Source organism: Cololabis saira, chromosome 21, assembly GCF_033807715.1.
Source record: "Cololabis saira isolate AMF1-May2022 chromosome 21, fColSai1.1, whole genome shotgun sequence".
In the NCBI taxonomy this organism is placed as follows: Eukaryota; Metazoa; Chordata; class Actinopteri; order Beloniformes; family Belonidae; genus Cololabis; species Cololabis saira.
Genome location: NC_084607.1, coordinates 26,800,896 through 26,823,774, shown reverse-complemented (window position 1 = coordinate 26,823,774; position 22,879 = coordinate 26,800,896). Strand labels below are relative to the sequence as shown.

General features: G+C 40.1%; 1 protein-coding gene across 1 annotated transcript; it reads left to right on the top strand.

The window, feature by feature from the left end:
* Window positions 1-2,392: 2,392 nt before the first annotated feature.
* Window positions 2,393-18,819, top strand: LOC133422433 (nuclear body protein SP140-like protein). The gene is made up of 16 exons (XM_061712424.1): window positions 2,393-2,706; window positions 3,967-4,141; window positions 6,570-6,788; window positions 8,206-8,322; window positions 8,857-8,990; window positions 9,086-9,130; window positions 9,252-9,291; window positions 10,284-10,394; window positions 11,104-11,235; window positions 11,385-11,521; window positions 12,822-12,890; window positions 13,034-13,167; window positions 16,230-16,350; window positions 16,438-16,512; window positions 16,678-16,821; window positions 16,945-18,819. The coding sequence occupies exons 1-16, from the start codon at window positions 2,563-2,565 to the stop codon at window positions 17,026-17,028; spliced, it is 1,881 nt and encodes a 626-aa protein (XP_061568408.1). The 5' UTR covers window positions 2,393-2,562; the 3' UTR covers window positions 17,029-18,819.
* Window positions 18,820-22,879: the final 4,060 nt, after the last annotated feature.

The window sequence follows — 22,879 nt, the reverse complement described above, 5'->3', positions numbered from 1 at the left end:
CTTTTATCCAAAGCGACTTACATCTGAAACACATACCATGGAGCAATTAGGGTTAATGCCTTGCTCAGGGGCCCAAGGTGGTTCATCTTGGTTGCCATTCCAGGGCTTGAACCTGGTCGTCCAGCCCAACTCTGTAGCCACTAGACCACCACTCCCCTAGTTGCTATAGTACCCCACATGCATGGAACGGATGCAAACAAACCCAAACTTAGGGTGGTGCTACTGTTACAAATGGTTATGTGGAGTCAAAGTGTCTACTATGACACCAGAGACGTAGGACACATCTGTGCACGATTTTATTTCAGGCGGCTCTCACTGTGTGTATATCAGTACGACAGCGTGTATTGTCCAGGCAGGCTAGCGGTCAGATAATGAGAAATATATCTGTGCAAATCTGATTAAAAAAGTGTCAAAACATCTATCTAGATATGCTGAAAATCGGATTTAGTCTGGTAGTCTGAACATAACCATAGTGTATCTGACTGAGGTGACGTATGATTGTGTGCCTTTTCACATTTATTATGTCCGAATTAGTTTTATTCGGTCACACAATGAATTCCTCTGTACAAAGAAGCAGTTTGATAAGTGCAAAAGCTCCAAGATGTATGTGAATTAAACCGCAAAGTAGCATCCTGCTTCGAACTAAAACTAATTCTGTCTGTTGGTTCTCTTTTCCTTTCATTTATCTTTCATTTGAGCTACTTTAAACCCAGCAGGTGTGTTTCTAGGATCTAAGGAGGGTAAAGGTGCCCTCACTTTGAAGTCATCCTCTGTTTTTTGATTGCAAAATTGCCTCAGAAGACACTTGTAACATCAGGCAGTCATTCGATTCCTTAGATGTCTGTTTGGATCAACAATTCTCTTTTTTTCCATTCATCTTCTTTTTGACACGTTATTAAATTACTTTAATTAATGGTTAAATCATTTTTAAACAAATTATTTTTTGCAGTTGTTACCGTAGTAGATCTTTCAACAGCCACAAGCCACATATCTGGAGCTGTTGAAGGGGGGGTTGCTATCCGAGCTCCAGCCGACTTCATCCAGCTCCAGCTAGTTAATGACAGTGTTACAATCAGGAATTGCCGACCTAAAGAAATAGAAATGAAGAGAAAGATGAAAGGAGCAGAATGAAGGAAAGACTAAATGTTCCCAAATATTACGTTTAGTAAGAATGAGTGTTAATATTTATTATACCTTTTGATTATATTTAAAGTTGTGGTCTTATTGTCTCCTTGCTGTGTTGCAAAATTGTTTAAAAGGGTTTTGTGTCTGAAAGTAGTGCTGGATTTTACGAAAAAAAGAAAATAATGCTCCACATTTGCTCTTTGTAAAGGGGGGGAAGAAGGATGACCGGTGCCAAAGATTTCGCTAAGATGGGCAGGTTTGGTTTTTTTTTTCCTTAATATTTCAGCATCCAGGTTGAAGCTGATGAGGATCTAAGAAAAGTTACAGTTCCTCAACCGACCACTAGAGGCTGTCTCCAAAAGAGCATCCACTGAGTTGTAATAAGCATATAAACAGCCTGATTTTTTTTCTCTCTTCTTTTGGTCCACAGCAGGTAAAACTAATTATATGGCAACAAATGCATGTATAATTTTACATAGCTATTGCATAGCTGTTATATTTGTTACTTAGCACTCGCCACTGGCATGACTTCTGAGATTTGCTTCTGAGGTTGGAATAGAAATCTCATATTTGTTAACCTTTATTTATTCAGGGAAAGAAACTCTTGAGATTTAAAATATTTTTTTGAGAATGCTCTGGCCAATTACGGCTGGAAGCCATTAAGACCACAAGAGTTACAAAACACACAAAATAACAACAACATGTGCATAAAATATGCAAATGAGCACCACAAAACACCAACAATGGCATCAAATAATGCCAACATAAAGATCTAAAATGACTACTTATTTCAGACCTATAAAGGTTTCCCAGGTCATTGTAGACATTCCTGACAGTGATCGGTCATGTGCATGCATGTAGCATATTCACATTATAAATCAAATGAATTACTCTAAAGTCTTTGAATGTGTCATTGTATCCTGTCCCCAAAATCAGCTCTGACGTGTGCAATTTCATAGTAAAAAATCCCTTTTTCAGAGATTTGTAAATATGTTATCCAGATCACACAAAAACTTCAGCCACTTTTACACTTATGTTTACCATTTCATGTATCTCAAGTAGTGTCAGTCATCAGCTCTGTAAAATGATGAGATGGACAATATGAAAACAATACAATATTCACAGTATGGTGGTTTTGAGTCATTCCATTGTGTCCTCGTAATGTAGGAGATGGGTATGTTAAGTTTCACTTTCTAAACGTCATTGTGGGGAGGAACTTGAATCATTAACCACTTGTCCTCTGAAGCCACGCTTTAGTGAGGAAACACTTCCGTATGTTTCAATCAGATAACTTCTCTAATAAAGGGGGTTGTTGAGGATTTTGGATACTGCTGCCTCTTAGAGTGTCCTTTAACTTCGTGAATAAGACTGTGGTTTACGTTTGATCAGTTTCAACCTGCTGGTATTCTGCTGAAGTGTGTTGACAGGCCCGACAGGATGAACCCGCTGGATTTCCTGGAGCCCGAGGAGCTGCTGCGCTTCTTCCACTGTCATAAAACCGAGCTGTCCTGCATGGAGAACCCGTACACCTTCCTGAGCCAGCTCCGAGACTACAACCTGATCCCCGAGGACAGATATCGGGTACAGTTTACGCCCTCCTCCTCCTCCCCCGTCCTGCTGCAAAAAAGAGGCGCCACTTTCGTGCGCTCCAGTGAACCCTACAGTCTGAATTATGGGTCTGCGTTATATCGACGCAGAGTTACGGCGTAGGTAACGCAGTGCGCGTCGCTGCGTTACTTACGCCGTAGTTCTGCGTTGGTGTAACGCGGAACCATAAATCATCCTTAAGACGTTTTCTGCGGCTGCGCTGGTCCCTGAAAACCACAGGAGCGGAAGAGGGAAGGAAGGAAGACGCTTTAAACATAGATGAACCGCTTTATAATTATCAACTCAATTTTGTGTAAGACTCTGAAATGCAGGTCATAAAACAGGAGCTTAAAGCCCCCCCCCCTGTTATTTTCAGATGCCAATATTTCTTTTCTTTTACAACAGGAGTGGTTTTTAAGAAGTATACCATACTTTGCTTTCTTGCTTTTCCACCAAAAAAGCTTTCTTTCACTCTTCTTTCTTTTTTTGCAACTATATACAATCATTTCAAACAATATCCTGGTACAGCAATTGGTCCAGATATTGTTTACCTTCAGTGATAAGTTAAATGAATGGGTCAACATTAGAGCCGGGTATCGATTCAGATGTCCAAAATCCATGATGACGATTGAGCCCAAAGCAGTTACATTTATCATGTACCTTTTATTAAACATGACCTGACCAAAACAAAAATAAAATGATTTAAATCAAATCACATCACAAGGCAGGCAGTGTAATAAAGGTGTCTCTAAACACATTGTAAACTGAGGACATTCACTTTGCTTTGATTTTGTTCAATATGTTACAGAGGCTGCAAAACAGACATTGCAACTGTATCAAAAGAGAAACAACCATAAGAGACAGACAATCTCATTAATGGATAAATAATAAATTAAAGTAAACAACCGAAAAGTTAAAAAAAAGCACTGTATTGTCCTATGTAATATTTCAGGTTTTTGGGAGAGTGTGACATAAGAGCGTGAAACAAGAACTTTTTACTATTAGTAGTAAGTAAATATTAGTTAGTAAATTATTAGTTTACTATTAGTATCAAATTAACTTTCATCAAAACACAAAATCTCTTATCTTTTATTTAGGGATTATGTAAAAATTAGGGACAATGGGGCATACAGCAAGACAAAGAAATCCTAAGAATGCCAGTGTTACAATGCATACAATTCAGTTTCTCATTACTGAACTAATCATAACAAAATAATTATCAACCCCTTGTTTTCTGTGATTTTGTTTGTGCAGGAGGTTAGCCGCATGAGGAGTAAAGAAAACCTGAAGAAAGCCGTTTATAAAATCCTAGACCAGCTGGAGCAGGAAGATTCAGAGCACATCCAATTGTTCTGGGAGTGTGTCTTCAAGGAGATTATGCTGACCCAGTACCACACCCTCCGAACGCTGCGCAACAGCCTTATGGACGGTGAGCTGCGTTTCTGGACAAGCAACACTTACATGACAAAGTCGTTTTTAACCAGTGCTGTGTATTGTTTTCTGATTTTTAAAACTCTGCCACAAGTCTTATATCAACCCTCAAATTTAGATATAGATAAATGATGACAGTCTTCTCTCTGTCTTTTAAGAGTCGAACAAGTCGCTGAACGATTTGTTGGTAACTTGGAAAAGAAACAATAACGGACAGACGGTTTACACTTTGGTTCCACATATTTTTATAGGTGCTGTTTTTTAAGGATAGTCCTAAATGTCTTTGTGGTTGTACCGTTCCATCTGGCCTTGTTTATATTACATGGGGGAATAAAGGAGATATCTAAGTACCGTATTTTCCGCACTATAAAGCGCACCGCATTATAAGGCGCACCTTCAATGAATGACATATTTTAAAACTGTTTCCATATATAAGGCGCACCGCATTACAAGGCGCACTAAATATATGGTAAAAACCGTACTATAGTGGCTGGGGTTGAGTTACGTATCTACCTGATGGAACTGCGCTACAGGAAATACAAAAAAAAAAAACAAGAAGAAAAGTACCGTATGTCAACTTTACCGTATTTTCACGACCATTCGGCGCACCGTGTGGAAAGGCGAACCCTCAGTTTTGTGTGTAATTTTTGGATTTAAAACACACATACGGCGCACCGTCCCAAAAGGCGCCGTCAACAGACACGCAGCGCGCACACACGCGCGCGCCGCACAACACACCCGCGCGCTGCAGAACACACACACACAAGTGTGCTTATTTAAAAATAGAGCGGGAGCAAAACTTAGTTTGATTGTATTTTATTTAAGTTTTTACATTAATCAAACCCTTCAAAGTCCTCATCCTCTGTTTCAGCATTAAAGAGCTCCGCTAATTCAGCTGTGCCAGTCCGAATTTCCTCGCTGTCAGAGTCACTTTCTGTGCCGTGCAGCCCCTCGGAAATGCCGGCTTTTGCAAAAGCCCGAACAACAGTCCCAGCAGACACGTTAGCCCACTCATGATGTGTGAAAAAAACCACCGGGTCGCCGCACATAGACCTGCCTCAGCCACTCGATCATCATCCCCTCATCCATCCAGCCCTTTTCATTTGCCTTTATAATGACTCCGGCTGGAAAAGTCTCTTTAGGCAAAGTTTTTCTTTTAAAAATCACCATAGGACAGTTTCTGATGGACAGTTTCTGTCCATCAGCGTGGCAGGCAAGCACAACAGTAAATTACGACTTTTCATACCCCGTTGTGCGGATCTCCGCCGTGCTGTTCCCGTCCTCTACCCCGCGCCGGACGGTCCCCGTCCTCTCCACCGCGCTAGCCTATGGCGTAGGGTACGGCGTCGACGCGCACCCCCGTCTTCTCCACCGTGTGATTCACCGGGATGTCGAACGTGAGCGGCACCTCGTCCATGTTGGTTATGTGGCTGGATGCGTTTGTCGGTGATGTGTCGGCTGCAGAATGAGCGGAAGCTCTCCATCTTTTCCATATAATCCGCCGGGCGCTGCTGCTGCGCTGGCACCGTGAAGCGAAAGCACCAAAACGGACCTCCATGAAAATGTTCAATTTTCATTTCTTCCGCCAGCGCTACTGCTTTCAGTCGAATGGTGGCCGTTGAAACGCTCCTTCCACCTGCTCTGTGCTTCACCCCCCCCCCTTTAACGTCTGTGGATGGTCTCTATCACGTCCGCAACTCACGGGTGCTTCACACGCCCCTTCTCCCTTTACCGTTCTCATGGTGGCCGTCCGCCTTACATTACCGTAATACAGGTAATAGAAACGGCGCACCGTTTCATTGGGCGCACGGCACATTCTTTTAAAAAAAAAAAAAGAATGTTATGTGCGCCTAATGGTTGCGAAAATACAGTATTAACAAAATGAAAAACCAGCTTTTCTCCGTCTCGTCAAAGTCGCCATTATGCGAGTCAGCGTCGCTGCTGTTGTCTTGAACGTCTGTGACGATTCCTGACGTTTTTAGCTCCATTACTTCGGCGACACCAACTACATTACCCACAATCCCCCTGACTACAGTAACAGAAATTACCGTAATGATCATATATAAGGTGCACTGCATTATAAGGCGCACTGCCGGTTTTTGAGAAAAAATTAAAGGCTTTTAGGTGCACCTTATAGTGCGGAAAATACGGTAATTCAGGTTCTTACTGTATGTGTTGTACAGTATGTGACTAGGATTGGTGATAGGGGCTAGTAACAAGGATTCATAATAGATGCACTGATTTATAAAAGACACAGAAGCAGGCGGGTGAAGAATTGGAAACTTCTTAATAATTATTATTTAGGGAGGGGCAATAGTATCCTGACATTAGGACTGAAAATACATTCACAGTATCTGAAATACAACCGAAGATAATGTGCACTGCATTTTTAACTGTCATTTCCTTTGACGTAAATTTATTTCCAGGATCTTTTCATTTTGGCACCAAAATACCTGAGAGGGTGGAAAAGAGGGAAAAAGATAAGAGGAAACAGCAGAAGCTTTCAGAAGACGAGGAGACTGAAGCAAACTCTGTGACAAAAAAGATGAAACTCAGAAAAAAGAGCATATGCGAAGATGAACAGCCCGGGCCGTCATCCCAGATAACACCCAATCCAAAGAAAAGGAAAGAGAAAATATGTTTCTGTGAGTTACCTCTCTTGTGCTTTTTCTCTATCAAGAATCAAAAAGTTCCACTGCTGATTCATCCAAACAACTACATTTAATCAGTTGTAACTTGTAAGCTGAACTCTGTCTGGGCAAGTGGAATGACTTGCGCGGTGTATTTTTCACAAGCCCGGGCAAAAGCATCACTGTCACGCTTGATACTTTCTATTGTGCCAACCAATCAGACCTTTTACGCCTCTGTCAGCCAGTCAGAGGCCTGTTGTTTACTTGGTTTCAACTCAGATTTCCAGACTTTTAACTCTTTTTGAGTACCGGTATATTGTATTTTCTCAACAAATATGTTCCCCCAAGCACACAAACCTCACAAAGAATGATGTAAAGCTTCATTCAGCTTCTATGCTCCACATGTCAGGAACAAACTCCCAGAAAGCCTCAGATCAACTGCTACACTCAATGTAGGCTATGTAGTCCATGTTGAAGATGCACATTTTTTCAGCTGCATTTAAATAAAGCTCCAAATCTGCACTGGTACTTTTCAAAACTTAATCATATGTTAACAACAGATTTCATCTTATTTTATCTTTTATTCTTATTTCTTTCTGCTTTGTTTAGGCTAAATTTTAAATCATGCTTTTTTATTTATGTTTTATGTTTTTGTAAAGCACTTTCAATCACCTTGTTGTTTAATTGTTAAATTTTTTCGTAGCGGTGTATTTTTCAGGCAGCCATTCAGCACATTGCCTCATTATCATAGCCCCGCCCACTCAGAATCCCACATAGAGAAGGAGGTTAGAGAATGGGATGATAAAGGCATTCCTCAGAGGCAGAATTTCTCATTTATTTAGCAAAAACAATCAAAAGCTTGTTTTTAAGACATTCAAGGCCTGGTTAAAATAGTTATTAGATGCCATAATAGGTCCCCTTTAAGTTTAATACCGCATACAACATGTCCACTCTTAACCATGGACCACAACCACAATTGCTTAACCACAAATTTTCAGTTTATTCCCAATAACTCTCAGATATTCTTATTGGTTTCTTTATCAGTTCTGTTATTCATCTGGTTTCAGGAAGCAGCCCAAACCCTAACATCATCAGTCAGGTGGACATGCCTCACTTGGATGTTCTTTCCAGGGAAACTCAGCTAATTTTACTACTTGGCGTTCTTGATTAATTTATTTATTGTTAGCCTTAATTTTGATAACTATGAAAGTTTGGCCTTCAGCTCAGCATGTTTTGTTGAAAACACATCCAGATAGTGAAAACAAACTTCAGTCATTGACACTCCTCCATCAGGGCAATTAAGAAAATCAATGTCATGGTTAATTCCCTTCAGAGACGAGTGCCAACTTTCAGAGGTGTGGCAAAAACAGGAATATGAGTCCCCAACTGAAAACTAAAACTAAAACTTCAAAAGGTATCATTCTCTCTCCAGCTACTCCTCAAAAGGAAGACAAGAATGACGTTTGTTCCTGGCCCATCTATAAGACCCAGCTGCCTGTGACCTGTGGAGAAGTGAAGGGAATACTCAAACGAGAGAAACTGGCTAAAGGTGAGAAAAGGGAATGGAGCTTAATGTCTGAGTGGGTGCATGTTGTTTGTTCAGCATGCTTGAGGTTAAGTGTGCTGGATAAATGATGCTTAAAGTTATAGAAAAATAGTCATATAGAGTAACTTGTGAATAATTTTGAAGCTTGCCTAATGTTGGCTGTAATAAAGGTGGAGCTTTATAAATGATGTTGCTTTTGTAATCCATGCATATAAGTATGTTACCTGTGCCCAGGGATTTGTAAACCATGTGTGTGGGTACATGAATTCTGTCCACAGATTTATGTATAGACATCTTTCTGTTACACAGCAAGACATGTAAATCTGCATGTACAGTTTTCATACCCAACAGCATTACTTAAAAACAGAGAACGGATTTTCATGGAGCTCCGTTTTTCTTTGTGCAGCTGCCAAGGGGTGGGCTCCATGAACAATAATGCATGAGTCTTTTCCTTTTTTTTCTGGCTTTGTCATCATAGTCTTGGTATTTTCTTGTTGGGCATTTTGACCTGAATATCTTGTTTTCTTAACGTTTCAGGAGAAAAATGTATTCTGGTGGAGAAACAGTGGTTTACTCCCATTGAATTTGAAAGGTTTGCAGGAATGGAAAGGTACAAGAACTGGAAGTTGAGCATCCGTTGTATGGGCATCCCACTCGGAAAGCATATCAAGGTGGCTCACAGCGTTCCACAACCTTTTCTATGTATTCCTGCTTTTGTAAATCCCTTCTCTTAAATAACTGCTTTTGTGTATGTAATCCCCTCCAGAAGGGTCAACTGAAGTCAGCACTGCGCTTCAGACCAAGTCAATCGGTAAGAATGAACTGGGAAAAAAAGCACCTACAACAAAAAACAACTAAACTTTAGATACTATTTGTGTTTAGTCAATCTAATTTGACTCATGATCACCCATTTATTTATTTTTTTTCTCTAGGCCAAGAAGTCCTTGTTTGGGTCTAATAATTCCACCACAGGTATGTTGTCCTTGTACAAAACATGGTGTAAATTTTCTGGGATGAAATTACAGTCCTTCAAGCAACTGCAATAGCATCTGAAAACTAAAATAAATTATAAAATGAAAATCCAATGTCATTATTAAAGGCAGGATGCCATAAAAGACCAGTTCCCATGAACAGGAACTACTGTATCAATTAGTGATGCACCCAAATGAAAATTTGTGGCCGAAACCGAAAATAATAATAAACACTTGGCCGAATACCGAATAATACCGAACAATGGTTCTTCGCAGTTTTTCATTTATTTTGCCAATTTTTTCACCATTGCATAAATCAAATAAATGTGCAGTGAAATACCCGCCAGTCACAATTTGTCTTACTGTACTTATTGTATTTTTTCTCATAATCCTTTTTCATTTTCTCCCGTTCAAATCCAATTAATCGGGTCGCGGTGGGGCTGATCTCCGCAATTTGAAGCCTTGTATAATAATTTTTAAAATCTGGGTTATTTTCTTGGAGGATCTCGTCATATCAGACAGTGAGGGTTCTCCACCGCATCGGTAGTACGGGCCCTTTTCTCTGCACTTTCTCCCCGATCTCCTGCGCGGTGCGTCCCGTCACCGTCTCCATCACCAAGCGGTTTACAAAATCCAACTCAGCCTGGATCATTTCTCGTTTCCTCTGCTTTTTCCCACATCCAAGTAATGATCTGACATGCTGACATGTTTGCTGCGTTTAACACCGCTCGCCCCTCGCTCCACGCTGTTCGCTGTTTGATTGCATCATCTAAACATGCCGTTATTAATTGTTCGGTTTTTTCCCCACTTATTCCAACCGAACACCGAAAGTGTTTTTTTGCTATTTTCGGCCGAACAATTTGGTTACCAAACATTCGGTGCATCACTAGTATCAATTGTTCATTTTTAACTTTTAGTGAAATTGTTTGTTGAAATGTTCATGTTCGAGGGTTTATCTTCTTAATTCTTCATTGTAATATAATAACATTTTAGCCTCTAACCAAGAGGAAGACGAAGATGTAACTGAAAATGAAGAGAGTGACCCGGAGGACCAGCAGGAGGAGACTTCATCGAGCAACGAAGAAAATTCCACGGATGTCTCAGGTGCTGGTTTCTGTAAAGTTGTTGTTCTTTAACTTTTTTTTTGCATTGCATTGGATTAGATTTAGCAGGCGCTTTTATTCAAAGCAACCTACAACTGAGGAAAATAATCAAGCCACAGACAACGTGGTAAATTAGAGAGTAGGTGGAATTAAGAGGGCATTAAAGTGTGGTTTAAGAAGTTTGATTGATAAAGCAGTTCATGACAGAAGGTGTACTTGGAAATGGAGGCTTTCAAGAGCTTCTTAAAAGAAGAGGGGGCGGCTTTGCTCTTGTAGCCACTTGTAGCTTGTTCTACTATTGAGGAATCACAGTGAATGGTCTGAACAGAGATCGGCTCTCGTGGAGAGAGGCCAAGGCCAATGCCCAGGAAAGGTGATAGCTCTTTACTCTTGATATCAAATAAGTAGGTGCAGACCCTGAAATCCCATTGGTTATTGAACAGACAGAAGTATGTCATCTGCCCTTTTGGTTGATTGAGACCAGATGCGCCACTATGTTTGTAGAGGTTTTACTGAGCAAGCTAGTGGACCAGTTAACAGGGCATTGGACTGGTTGGGAAATTATGGCCTGTAGTAAGATTTGAGTAATATAACGAGTCAATTGGTCCCATTTTGGGATTAACCAGGGTTGGGTGGAGTCAAATCTGTAGAAAGTATGCTATGGCAGTGGTTATGTTATGTTTCAGATGCATATTTTGTGTCTCACACAGAAGAGGAACCAGAAGAGATGGAGGAGCAGGGTGAGCAGCAAACACAAACCTGTCCGGAACATTACAAGAAGATGTTCGAAGTGACATGTGGAGCTCTATCTGGCACTTTACACAAGCACCGATTTGCATCAGGTAACCAAAATTACCAACAACAGAGAAAAAAGTTCATCCTGTTTGACACTCAGTTTTGCTGACAGTTTCTTTTCGGGAGAAGAATTTCAGGCATAAAAAACTAGCTAGATTCAAATAATTATTCCTCTTATTCTGCTTCCTGCTGCTAGGAACTTGTGGGAAGAGTATTCGTACTGAAGAAAGCTGGATGAGTCCAGTGGAGTTCACAGAGGCCGCGTTAGGGCCGGATGTTCCTTGGAGGAGAGACATCAAGTATGACGGGAAACCCCTCAACGCTCTCATTGAGGTAACAACAGTCAGTGAGTTATCTCACCACAAACCACTGATGTTTTACATCTGGGGCTGTCAGTTGAGCATCTGTGTATTTTGGGTGATGGGATGTGGTTTCTCATAAAATGCTTGTTTTTTGATCAATTCTTCTCATTTAAGCCAAGACTTGTGTCAGAATCAAAGTAGTGTGGAGTTATCCTATCTGTAAGCAAGTTTTCATGATTGAGGTCTTACGACTGTATCAAACTTCCTAAAAGCTGGTTAGTTTTTATTTAAATGTGGATTAATTCAATTTGAAAATCCTGTTGAATGTCAGCAAACTATTGAGATCATACTGTGATCAAATGGGTGTCCTCTTAGAATCTGTGGCTTGCACCACTATGTTGTTAAGGGATTGTCATAAGAAATTTGAGGCAAATATTGCTTGTAGACCCTCATTCAGAAACGTGCAGCATGCCCAAGTACACCTCTTCCACCTGTGTCAATAGACCAGGAATCAGGCCTTGCTTCAGCACTGAATTGAGTACTAATGTTGGCCAAAAAAAGAGGCTTTAGGGGGCCAGTTGTGCTTAGCTACCCTATGCAAAGCAACAAAACAATGATGAAAGTGAAAAAAAGTGAGTGACCAAGCAAAACACTGAATAAAAGCAGATATTTGACAGTGTCATAAAAATCTAACTTAACCTCTATGCCTAAAGAGGGACCTGCTGAAATAAAAATGGCAAAAATCCCCTTGTGTTACTTTAAATGTGATCAAAAGTCTGCTGGTGCGTCGAGTGTCAGAGATGGCAGTTTCTTGCAGTAGAACTTCAGTATCAGTGACCGGAGTTTCTCTATCATTATTGATTTTACGGTCTATTATTTTAAATCATAAAGTATCCTTTCATCTTTATTTAGATAATTTACAGATTTATCTACCAGTCAGCTGTCAGGGTTTTCTCTGAATGAGAGTAAAACAGAATATATTTTGTCGTTTGTGTCCCTCCAAGCTTCCCAGCAGTGCAGTATTTCCAATAGTTCTAGATGCTCTGGCTTCTCACCTTAACCATGTGGCCAAAAATCGGGGTGTGACCTTGGATGGTAGTTTAAAACTTTATAAACAGATTGTGAATTGTGACAGTGAAAAAATCTTTATTGATCCCCAATGAGAAATGAATTAAGGCAGGTATATTTTAATTTTGACTCCTTCCTAAAGTCACAGCCCTCCTGCACCGTAATGAGAGACCCATTCAGGTTTTTATTGGCTGCTGGGAATGTGAGATTGTTGAGCCAAATATTAAAAGACTAAAATAAAATCTGTTTCTGGCCGTTGTCAGGCTAAAGTCTTGGAGATCCACTCGCTGCGGTGTACTTGCAACCTGTGCGAGCCAGAGCTTGAAGAACTGGTAAGTCTATCGATCAGTGAGTTTCAGATGGAGAGCATTTATATCTGCTCTGCACTTGAGCGATGTTCAGTCTGAGCCTGAGTTTTTCCAAGGATGATCTGAATATGAATGTAACTGCTGTCTTTGTCTCTCTGTCTTGACAGGACTATGAGAAAAATGATGATGAGTGTTTTATTTGTAAAAGCAACAAAGAGAAGGATCTGGTAGTTTGCGATTACTGTCCAAAATCCTTCCACCAGAAGTGTCATCTGCCTCAAATAGAAGACGAGACCTTGAGGTGAGCTGTGACAGGACAACATTTAGCCAAGATTTTTTTTTTTTTGGATCTGTGGAAATTGTATCAAGTCACATGAACGATTTACAATGACGTAGCAGCGAGACAGAGCCTCGCTGAGTCTCTGTTTCAACTTGTCTCGAAAGTGCAGACTTCAAACTATAAACCAGTTTTTAAATCCTGTTGATAGGAAATGTTTGTTCTAACCTGAATTATACTAATAATGGATTAGATTTTTATTGCGCTTTTCTAAGTACACTCAAAGGGCCTGATTTACTAAGATCCTAAATAAAGAGTACTAAATTGCGTGTGCACTGAAAAAGTTTGCGCGTGCTGTTGTTGTGTGTTTTGCGGGTGATCAACTAAGATTGCGTGCGCAATTGATAACAGGTGCAAACCTCAGTATTTAAATGAGGTGTTGCGCGTCTTACGGTTTGCGGCGCAAACTTTGCGCCATGGAGAGTCTGGATGGAAAGCAGGATATAGTCGCAAGCACAAAATGAAATTTGACGAGTTGGAGTTAGAGATATTAGTGGAAGAGGCAAATTGTTGTGCCGTATTCAGCACCCCTGCCGTGAAAAGCAGCCCCTCGTATATTCAATGATAAGTAGACCAAGAAAAAAAACAACACACTGACACTTCAATATATTTATATATACACACTCACACAAACACATACTTAGGAGTTTATATTATATATATTTACAAATATTATGGAAGACAACACAGTAAGCAGGCTATTAATTAATTACATCAATAACCATTTACCCGATTTTTGTTATCTGTGACTGTGATGAAGTATGACTATTGTGGAATCCATGAGCGCATTTAAACATGAATCATTAAAACAAAACTGGACGCTAAACAGAACGTGACACGTAGGGGTGTAACGGTATTTGTATTCGTCCCGTCCCGTCACGGTACGGGGGTCACGGTTCGGTTCACACAGTCATACGGCGAATACGTCTGACTGAGTTAAAAAAAAAAAAAAAAAAAAAAATCAATCGTTTTTTTTTCCCTTATAAATATCAACAGTCACGTTCCATTACAGACCTAAATGTGTGCTAGTCTGTGCATATCAATAAATATATGTGCAATTCATATATCATCATAAATTGTAGGCTATAACAACGACAGAATGTTCTAATTCTTAATTTACAACTGTCCTGAACGCATCAGGGCCGTGAGCCAAAGCGGGTTGGCTGTAAAGCCTGATTTATGGTTCTGCGTTAAATCGACGCAGAGCATACGCCGTAGGGTACGGCGCAGTCTACGGCGAGGTTATGCGGCGACGCGCAACCTTCGCCGTAGGCGCTGCGTTGGTGTAACGCGGTACCATAAATCAGCCTTAACAGTCACAGCAAATTTGCCGTGAAGGAGATTAGCGCTAAAGTTTAAAACCTACAAAGTTTTGAATGTTACCCCGTTTTCCACGTTACCTGGATTATTTTGGGTTATGGAAGAGTCAACTGTCATTGGTGAGTCAGTGTAACCTTCTTAAATAATTTATTTATCAGAATGTTGTGGTATTCTTGACCACCTGCTTATTTGAATGTGCTTGTGTTGTTTTCAACTAGACCGCCGAGTCTATTCTCTGTTATAGAGCTCAGAAATGATGTTATAGACCGCTGTGTCTATCTATCTAAATAGATGTGTAATTTAGACCAGTTATGTTTTTTTTTGTGTTTAAGCTGTATCAAAGATGGAACTGAGTCTGTGTGTGTGTGTGTGTGTGTGTGTGTGTGTGTGTGTGTGTGTGTGTGTGTGTGTGTGTGTGTTCTTCTGAACAAGTTTGTGACTTTCCTCTGCTTTCTGCAGCATAGGCCTATAGGCTTAGCTCAATAAAAGTGAGAATAAATGTAGTTTGATGGGTAGGATGATGTTGTTGAACGTTAAAATGACTATCATAAGGGCCCATGGAGAATGCTCCGCCCCCAGACGGCTCTGCCCATTATTCTATTTATTTTACACTTTAATAAGAGATGCTTTTTAGTTTTGTAGCCAATTGAACAAACTTTAACTTTCAAATGCTATGATCAAAATAAAGGAAGAAAAAACTCGTCTTATACATTTGGGACTTTTTGTATTTTTTTTCCCGTTGTACCGAACCCGTACCGAACCCGTACCGAACCCGTACCGAACCGTGACCCCTGTACCGAGGTACGTACCGAACCGTGACTTGTGTGTACCGTGACACCCCTAGTGACACGTAATGAGAATATAATTTTTGTCAGACGAGGGGGTGCTTTTCACGGCAGGGGTGCTGAATACGGCACAACACCGGGGTATGACAACTGCAGAACAGGCGCACAATAAGAAACACTTTTTCTCCATGAAAACACGTGATTTATTTATTATCACAAATAAAAAAATGAATGTTCCTCCTGTGGCAACCTTTTGCTGAATAATACTCGATTTAACATTCAAATAAAATATTTCTCCTTTTGCATGTGGAGATTAGCACCTTCCTTTCGAACGTATTAAATACAGACGCAATCACAATCCCCGCAATTACTTTCAGGCTTGGTAAATCTCATTGTGCGTTGTAAATGGACCAATTTGCATCTTCCCCTCCCAGTATTTAGGATTTCTGCCGGGTACGCCCCATATTGATTATTCATCAAGGCAAAAGTACTAACTGAATTGCGTGTGCTATTTTGCGCATTTGAGAGACGTAGTCCTCTTTGCACGCTGTTAGTAGATCAGCTGGCACTTTGGTTTGCGGGTGCTGTCAAGTTTGCACACATTTTTACACACGCAAACCTTTAGTAAATCAGGCCCAAAGTGCGCAGAACAGCTCCATTATTCATTCACTCCTCATTCATACTTGGTGATGGTAAAGTAAACATGCTTAAACATTTTCACATTAAAAATGTCTATGTTTTTCCTACTTTGATTTTAAAAATAACTGTAAAAGTGAGGCTGTGCTGAAAATAATGATACTCTAGGACCAGGGTTGCCGACCCCTGGTATAAGAGTACCGATGTATCAGTGTGAATAATGAAGGCAAACAAAGTGGCTTAATATTTTGTTGAGATTGATGTTTTCTGTCTGTTTGCATGCAGGGACACCGGAAAATGGATGTGCACATTCTGTATTTTTGCACGTAATCAAAACGGCCTCTATGATGATGAGCAGGAGATGGCGGTTGCCCTATCCCAGCAAATATCACGTGAAAACCTCATGGTTAGCATCAGTCACCATGTGAGTTCCTGTCTCTCTGCCACAAAGCTGCCATTTATTTATTTATTACCCTCTCTTTCTAATAAACAGGTATGCCAATATCTCCTCCTGTACCTGCACAGTGCTGACGGGGGCCAGATATTTGCAGGAGACCCCTGTCATGATGTAAGCTTCTTTCAATTCATGAACTTTCTTAGTGCTTAGCTAATTTAAAGACGATAAAGTGCACACGAGGTCAAGTAGCTGTTGGGATCACAAGATCCACCGTCATTTTCTAATTTAAATCATAAATGAGTGTAACATAGTTCATTTTGTGTTTGAAATTTGCAGTTAGAAGACTACTCCATTGTCATCGAGACACCAATGTGGCTTTGCAAAATAGCCGAGAAACTCGAGAAGAAACAGTACCAGACTGTTAACCAGTTTGTGACGGACGTCCAGCTCATTTTCAGCAACTGTTTCAAGTACAACCAGGTATGAACGTATGCTCCGCTGGAGCTTTTCTCTCTTTAAACGTGTGAGATTGAAAGTACCAAATGTCAAAAGATGAGACTTTTTATTAATATAATTAATTTGTGCTGTTGTGTTCTTTTGCAGAATAATGCTAATTACCGTGCCATTGGTGACCATCTGAAACAACTATTTAACAGAGAATTTAAGAAGGCCTTCAGCATCCCATAAATGGATGTTTTTTTTCAGACCCAAAGTAAATAATGAGCAAAATGTTAGAAAAGGACATTTTGGGACTTCTTGCTGACCTGTGCTGTCTTTTCTTAAGAATAACCTGCAGTGTTTTGATCTTTCACTTCCTGTCACTCATACATATTTGTCTGCCCCTCTGAAGACAGACCCAATGCTACAAAGGTTTTTTGCAGGTGTGTTAAGTGCTTACAAAGCTGGCACTGACGCTCTCTGCTTTTCTAAGGACAATGGATTTTTGATGTGTAAATTACTTTAAAAAAAAAAACAACCATCTTATTCTTCGACATAGTTGCTGAACTATGACTGAACGACTGAAAGCAGATGTGATGTGGTTTTGCCATAGTTGCCACATCTGTCAGATCGCTGGTAACACCGTTACTATTTTAAAGTTACTTTTTAAAGTCAACATTTTTCAAGCAGGTCCTTAAAAGAGTTAAACGTTTGAAATGCAGTTGCTAGCACATACCATCCTGAATCTCTAGGGGCTTTGAAATGCTAGAATCAGATGTTGGAGTCAAGGCTACACAAGTACTACACTGACGTTGAAAAAGACTGGGATGAAGGAATGCCTTTCAACCTTGTTGCTGCTCAGGAGTCTTCCCAAAAATAGCTTCTCCAAGCTAGTGTTTTGATGTTCCACTTAATATCCTCAAAGACAGACTTCTGGAATCTAATGCGTCTCCAGAGCAGAAGGGATTAGTTCATGTTTTTCCACTTCCTTGAGCGATTACACTGTTCACATGTTTTTGCTAACAATGTCCCTTTGCTCTTTCCAAACAACTATGAAGTGTCATTAGTTATCTTTCAGATTCACTTCTCCGTGGGAGAGGGCCTCATTAGAGTTGGGTTCAAGATTCTTTATTTGTCATTGAGCCAGCGCCCGAAAAACCAAGTGGTGTGATCGATGTGGAACAGTAAATGCTTTTATTGCAAAAGTTGCATCGTAAGTGAGAGAAAAGGTATGCCCTTTGAAGGTCTGTAGCAGAAGTGACGAAGCGAAAAGGCGAAGTTCCAGAAATTATGCAGTACAGCGGACCAATCACAGTCCTCGCATTCTGTATTTCATCAACGTGTCGTCAGAAAATTTTGGAAGTGCACGTTGAGGGATATAGACGCTCTGCGGAGGGAGGTTCACATCGATGTAGAGGCTCTGCTTTGCAATGTTGTTGACTGATGTTTGGCAGAAAAGCATCAGTTGGCCTTTAGAGTCACTGGCAGGTACCACTTCCTTTATGGGTTTCAGAAATTTCTGTATTTGTAACTCCTGATCAATTTTTGCAGTACATAGTTAGGGCCTGTGACTTATGCAGTGGACCTGCCACGTTTCAGCACCTACTTAACAAGGATGTTCACCTGTAATCTGTCCTTAGATGACCTAATCATATACACCTCTATTTGAGAAGAACATCACAGTCCTTAAACAAGTTTTCACATGACTAGCTGACATCCATCCATCCATTGTCGACCCCGTATCCGGGATTGGGACGTGGGAGCAGTAGCCTAAGCAGGCTAAGCTCAGACTTTTCTCTCCCCAGGGAGGCATGTGCCCTGGAAATCTCAACAGGGAGGCATCTAAGTGGCATCCTAGCCAGATTACCGAGACACCTCATCTGGCTCGTCTCAATACTCTGACCCCCTCCCGGGTGACAGAGCTTCCCACCCTATCTCTATGGGAGAGTCCGTACACCCTGCAGAGGAAATTCATTTTGGACACTTGCATCCACAGTCTTCTTCTTTCAGTCTCTACCCACAGCACGTGACCATAGGTGACGGTGTGAGTGTAGACCAGGGGTCAGCAACCCGCGGCTCTAGAGCTGCATGCAGCACTTTAGTGCCGCCCTAGTGGCTCCATGGAGCTTTTTTTTTCCTTTATTTCTTCTTTTTTTTTCCTTTTTTTCTCTTTTTTCTTTTTTTTCCTTTTTTCTCTTTTTTTCTTTTATTTCTTCTTTTTTTCCTTTTTTTCTTATTTTTTCCTTTTTTTCTCTTCATTTTTCCTTTCCTTTTTAATCTCGAAATTTCGACTTTTTTCTCGACATTTTGACTTTTTTCTCGACATTTTGACTTTTTTCTCAAGATTGTACATTAACATTAATCTTGACATTTCAACTTTTTTCTCGACATTTCGACTTTTTTCTCGAAATTTCAACTTTTTTCTCGTCATTTCGACTTTTTTCTTGAAGTGCATAATGAAAAAAAAAATCTTCCCTCAGTTATAACTAATATATATAGATACATACAGCATGTGTTGCCTTCATTCTAAGGCTTATACAAGACTTTTCATTTTTTGCGGCTCCAGACATATTTGTTTTTTGTGTTTTTGTTCCAATATGGCTCTTTCAACATTTTGGGTTGCCGACCCCTGGTGTAGGCTGACTGGTATATCAATAGCTTCACCTTTTGGCTCAGCTCCTTCTTCACCCTGACAGACCAATGCAGTGTCCACATCTCTGAGCTTATGCATCTCTCCCCTGATGCATCACTTTCTTTGAACCTACAGTAGCCAAGTTTGACTTTGGAAAGGCCACTGTCACCTACTAGTGTAGACAAGTAGGTCAAGGTAAAGTCTGTGCCTTTTCAATAAAAAGATGCTGCTACTGCTGCCTTCTCTGTCCTTTCCACCAGAAGCATCACTTTCTTGGCTACTTATTACCGGTAATGGAACTTTTACTACTGTTGTTACTCCTCTTACCAGACTATTTGGTCCCATCCTTGATGTCTTTTGGACTCCCGAATATCAACATGTGTCTGAAAGTGCAAACTCCTTTTTGGACTATTACACATGTAGTTTCGGCTCCCGGCCTCCCTAGTCCCTTTAAACTTGCAAGTGCAGTAGCCGCTGGAGCTGGCCTGTTACAGGAAGATGTAAATCTGATCATGTCGTGTGTTACTTTTCCCATAAATTAACAGCCACCAATCCAGTAATTCCAATATTGAGAAGGAAACTGGTTTTGTTCTTAGCACTCCAGCACTTCAATACTGTACCTTGGGTCTAGTTCTTCAACTATCTACTTGGACCACAGTCCACTTGTTATTTGTATTAAATAGATGTTGAAATGCATGTCTTTAGAGAGGAGATGTGTTATGGCCCATGGCCTCTTTTGTTTTATCCTGTTTTTTTCCTTTTGTTATATATTAAGTTGCACTTTTATTTCATTTGTGTTGCCTTTTTTTGTTTGTTTTTTAATAATTCGTTTTTTACTTTAGACAGTTTCATAGTATTCTCGTATTTTTACGCAGAGTGGTGGAGTCGTAATACCAACCCATACCATATGAAGGCAGACTTTTAGTATAACTAATAGAACAACAAGATTTATTATCTTTAAAATGAGAGTGATTCTGCTGTTTTAGCTCTTATTTCACAGTTCAGATGTCAAATTCACCAAAATGCGAAGCACCAAATAGCGAAAGCGACATCAGATAGCATTAACATCACGAAGTGCAATGCTGTTCTTTTCATTTCAAATATTTATTTTTGCTTCGAAATTGGACATTTGACTTGATAAGTAACAACAACTGTTTGTTCTAGGGACTGCTAGTGTTTAGACCAGAAAGCTGGTTATTGATCCTAGGGGTGGAGTCAAAATGAGTAGCTGACTCCACCCCCTAAAACTAGCTACTATATACCCAAAGCTGTAAAGACTGTTGAAAAGGAAGCTTGTCTACTGTAGTTTTGTGGTATTTTGACCAAAACATGTCTTGGTTATTTAATCATAAATGTCTCTGTCATGTTTTGATACTAATACTGAAATTAACAGTTCAGGAAATTGTGCAAGCTTTTGAAACCAGGACAAAATATGTCTCCTTTTTAACTTGTAAAAACATTTGCAGTGAACTTTGTAATGTATACATTAAAGTGTTTGTGCAATGGTTTACATTGAAAGTGGGAAATTCTGTGCTTGAATTTAAATGTTAGTGACCACTGAACATTTAGGTTTGGCGTCTCTTTTTACTATTTAACTTTGAGGAGAGTCCCCTCTCGTTTTGGGCTTCATTTAGGAAGGTGCTGCACATTTCCAACAAACTGAAACAATCACATTTAGTAATTGTGTTACATGTTGAAGGTATTTTATGTCTCAAGTTATTTGATTATGATTATGTACAGATGATTACATTATGAATAATATAGGAAATGTTCATGTCACAATATGAATTTCCCCGGATAAGCGGTGGAAAATGGATGGATGGAATATGAATTTCCAGTTTCACCGTCGGCTTCTAAAATAAAAGTGAAGACAATCTTTGTGGAAGCTGTTTAACAATTCTTTGAAACCATGTTCCAAATTTACAGCTTTTAGAAAGGAAGAAAGGATTAAATGTATCCAAACGTTTGCATACTAATTCATGACAACGCTGTATGTGCTATTTAGCATAGCAACCTGCTCACTGGTCAAACCACAGACTGAATAAGAGGAAGTGGATAAACCTGGGGGTTTAAACCCGGAGGTTTATCCAGTCTCGCCACCACTCCTAGAATAATTAACAGCACTACACTGTCAGGTCTTTATTTACAGCTCAACCAAGTCAAGACACTAAGCAGCTAAAGTGATTTTCTATGTCAGACGTAGGTTTTAAAAGGTTACACCCGTAATTATACATAAATGTGTTGTTTTATATAAGTTTACCTCAAGATGTACAAAAAACAGCATCCTCCATAGAGTTATCCTGGATGTAAAAGCCCCAGTGTTTACTGGCACTACTGCCCCCTGCCAGCATCACCAGCACCACCTACAAAGTCCTCGGCTGTATCAGATCAGGACTGGTTGGATCCCGGGGAGGTTCAACACCATTATCTTCCAGGCCACTAATGGATGTTGCCACAACATTTTAACACTAAAAGGACTGTCCGTTTGACTAAAACCAAAACAGCTCTGGATCATTCACTTTTTCAATGAGTACACGATTTTGCTCTGTGTGAAAAGTAAAGGAGTATCCCTCCCACTGACTTCTTTTTAGAGCTGTCATGCATACAGATGTAAGAAATATACTGTATGAGGAGCAATTGATGGAGATGTTAGATAGAATCTGAAAGCTTGTGGTTACTAATCCTAGAATACAAACACCTTTTCAGTTTAGAAGTGTCTTAATTGGGTTGGTTGACATGTATTAACCTGAAAAATGAAAAAAATAAAATGATGTATTTACATGTGACACACGACTATTCATTTTCTTGTAGTTATTTTTATGATGACTGATTATGAATTTACATTTGGAGACATTTTTTACATCTTTTTCCCAAACTTTGTCTGTTTTCAAGAAAAGCAAACCAAAGGGAGGATGCCAGCTGAGATTTTGGTGGAAGCAGCGAGACAGGTGAACCAGAAGAGAAATATAGGGAGGAAATATCTAAAAGGAGTTAATATATCATTCACTACAACCAGCAGTTATTGCAAAAAGATCAGCCAAGATGAGACTGATGAAGAGCTGGAAAGTGAGCTGGGTGAATAGACGTATGTTTTATCTTAACACAGAAGGAAGGAAGTGTGAATTCCATTAAGGGGCCTGACTCTTGCTCAGAGCTGCAGGGAGCCGGTCCTGATTGGTTCATGGTATTTTGGAAATGGCTTATTTCGGTCTTCCTCTTGATCAGCCGGGTACTGCCACCGACCATCCTAACCAGCAGCCTCTCCACTCCAATGGCATTTATTGCAATCCTAAAGACCTCTGGCCATTTCCTGGGGCTCGGACTAGGAAAGTGGGTTTTGCTGTCAGGAGAAAGAGGAAGACTTACATCCTGTAAACGGACAGCTGGAATAGGAAAGAACAGGAACAAAGAAGAGGTATTTAGAAAGGACACAAGAAACCACAACAGAAGATTGCATCAAAGGCTGTT

Bases quoted from the DNA above. Each gene is read 5' to 3' on its own strand.
- LOC133422433 (XM_061712424.1), top strand. From the start codon at position 2,563: ATGAACCCGCTGGATTTCCTGGAGCCCGAGGAGCTGCTGCGCTTCTTC. The intron at 11,522-12,821 runs GTAACAACAGTC...GGCCGTTGTCAG, and splicing joins CCCTCAACGCTCTCATTGAG to GCTAAAGTCTTGGAGATCCA. The intron at 12,891-13,033 runs GTAAGTCTATCG...CTGTCTTGACAG, and splicing joins AGCCAGAGCTTGAAGAACTG to GACTATGAGAAAAATGATGA.